This window comes from Procambarus clarkii, chromosome 72 (assembly GCF_040958095.1).
Source record: "Procambarus clarkii isolate CNS0578487 chromosome 72, FALCON_Pclarkii_2.0, whole genome shotgun sequence".
Lineage (NCBI taxonomy): Eukaryota > Metazoa > Arthropoda > Malacostraca > Decapoda > Cambaridae > Procambarus > Procambarus clarkii.
Window position 1 is genome coordinate 24,035,803 of NC_091221.1, and position 2,493 is coordinate 24,038,295.

Sequence of the window (2,493 nt, forward strand, 5' to 3'; positions counted from 1 at the left end):
GGAAAATAGTGGTTCGGTAACATGGTTGTTGGTTTGTTGAACCAATTATCGCATATTTTGATAGAAGTAGGATCCCTTGATTGTTTCAAGTATGCGTTGGACTTATATATTTATGGGATTGGGAAGATATAAATAGGTGCTGCCTCGTATGGGCCAATAGGCTTTCTGCAGTTACCTTCATTCTTGTTCCTAATTCCCTATTAATATCCCGTTTGATGTGTCCATCCATCCACTTGCACACCTCTACTAAGTCACTCCGAATTCTTGGCCGTTCTAGAGAATGCAAATTTGTACTACTTAGTTAATCTTTCTTCATATGACAAGTTTCTAATTTGCAGGATTAACTTTGTTATCCTACGCTGGGCGTGTTCTAGTGAATTTATATCAGAAAACGTATATTTTAACTTGTTAAAAATATTTTGATTCATATTCATAAACAGTCTACTCATGCATAAACATACATGCCTCGTATTGTCAGTTTAACTTTATTCTAATGTTCTTAGGAATTTGAATATTTATCGGCATCGAGAAATGATCAAATAAACAAGTTCCATCATCCAGCAACATCAGTCACCTGAGATAGCTGCTACATAACCCCCCGGTGGCCACAACGGGTTAGCTCATTACTCATTTAGCTCACAGACTACAAGGTTGGTCACAAGCAGTACCACCACTGCAGTCACTCTCTCCATCACCTGTGTTCCCTTACCAACACCCCTCCCAACCACCAATCACCAGGTGAATTCAACAACAACTACCACATCGACAAACTTCACCAGCCCTATTAGAGATATTTTCTGAAACACTAGCACGTGTCGGAAAGACGTTTTATAAAGAGGTCAAGTAACTATATATTCTCGTATTTTCCATCATGAGCCAACAGTCTAAGATGGACTTGGATATTACGAATTGCAGCCGTGGGCTGTGGCTGGTCAAGGTACCTAAATATTTGGGGGACAAATGGGCAGACTGTGCTGGCCATGACGTTGGAAAGCTTAAGATTACCAAGGTGCCTGGTAAACCTCCGACAATAACCTTTAAATCTAGTGAACACACCTTGAAGGACGGGAAAATTCCTTGGGAGCAAAAAGGTAATTTCTCATAGTTTAAAAGAAATGACACTCGGAGTTCTTTCTGAACCAGATCTCGGTAGCAGCAGCTCGGATGCTGCAGTTTCCGAGACACAGCAATTGTCCTTTGAGGGACAAGTCATCCACAAACTAGAATGTCAGCCTGTAGTGGACGACTACTATATGAATCAGAAAAGGGAAGCTGTGAAGAAAGCTGCCCAGTCTCTTCATACGGTAAAGCTTATTGACAGACCCCTCAACGGCTATAAGCCTATTTCACACCATAAACATAATGTTTATTTAGAGCAGAAGAAGAAGGCAGAAGGCAAGACGATTCGTGATGATAAAGATAAGGTCATGGAGTTGTTGTTTGCTGCATTTGAAAAGCATCAGTATTACAATATTAAGGATCTCCACAAGATTACCCGACAACCAATCACATATCTAAAGGAGATCCTGAAAGACCTATGTAACTATAATGTTAAGAATCCTCACAAGAATATGTGGGAACTCAAGCCCGAGTACCGTCATTACAAGCTTGCCGAAAAGGCTGTGGAAAATTCAATGTATGATTAGGTTCATACTAAACTTTGTTTCACAGTACAAAGGTAAAGAAAACGTGAAAGATCCAGGCAAATATTAGCCTCATACTCCAAGTCTGAGGTTATGATCTACCTTGCGGTGCTTGTGCCTCTATCCGCTACCCTTTACTGCAAGCCACGGCCGCTGCTCTGTCCCGTCTTCCAGACTGTGCAGTATCAGGACGAGTGGCAGAATGTCACAGAGATCCCATCAACCAGATCCCATCTGGTTGATGGGATCTGGTTGATCCCATCAACCAGATCCTCCTCAACACCGTGTTCCAAGTCAGTGATGTTCCCGTGACCTCCGTCACAGTCCAGACGGTGACGGCACCAGCCCTGCAGCTGGTAATGATTGAGGTGAAGGTGGTGGAGGTGACTAAGCCCCTGATGGTGATGAACGTCGACACTGTCACCACCATAGAAGCAGCATCGCCTTTAACTTACTTTTATGACACCTTGAATATATCACAGATTCAATGTATCAATATCACGTGTTCATTGTATAGATATCATAAAAATAAATACTTATACAGAACTTCTTCTTGCTTAACCTACTTTAGATCAATGTTTTGACTAAGAATATAAGAAAAATGGAAAATCGCTGCTTACAGTGATCTGTTGACGAAATAAGGCAAATAGGACACTGGGATTTATTTATCAAAGCATTAGTAATAAAACACCTTGTGTTATTCTTCAGTTATATCCTGCTCTGGTTAGGCCCCATTTACATCATGCAGTTTAGTTTCGATTGCCGTGTTAAGAACATAAGAACATAAGAACAAAGGTAACTGCAGAAGGCCTATTGGCCCATACGAGGCAGCTCCTATTCTATAACCACC

General features: G+C 41.3%; 1 protein-coding gene across 1 annotated transcript; it reads left to right on the forward strand.

The window, feature by feature from the left end:
• The first annotated feature begins 1,115 nt into the window (after positions 1-1,115).
• LOC138356460 (general transcription factor IIF subunit 2-like) lies at positions 1,116-1,646 on the forward strand. Its single transcript, XM_069312617.1, has one exon. It carries the CDS (start codon positions 1,116-1,118, stop codon positions 1,644-1,646), a length of 531 nt encoding a protein of 176 aa, XP_069168718.1.
• The last annotated feature ends 847 nt before the right edge of the window (positions 1,647-2,493 follow it).

Excerpts from the sequence above, each read along its gene's own strand:
- LOC138356460 (XM_069312617.1), top strand. The coding sequence starts at position 1,116 with ATGACACTCGGAGTTCTTTCTGAACCAGATCTCGGTAGCAGCAGCTCG.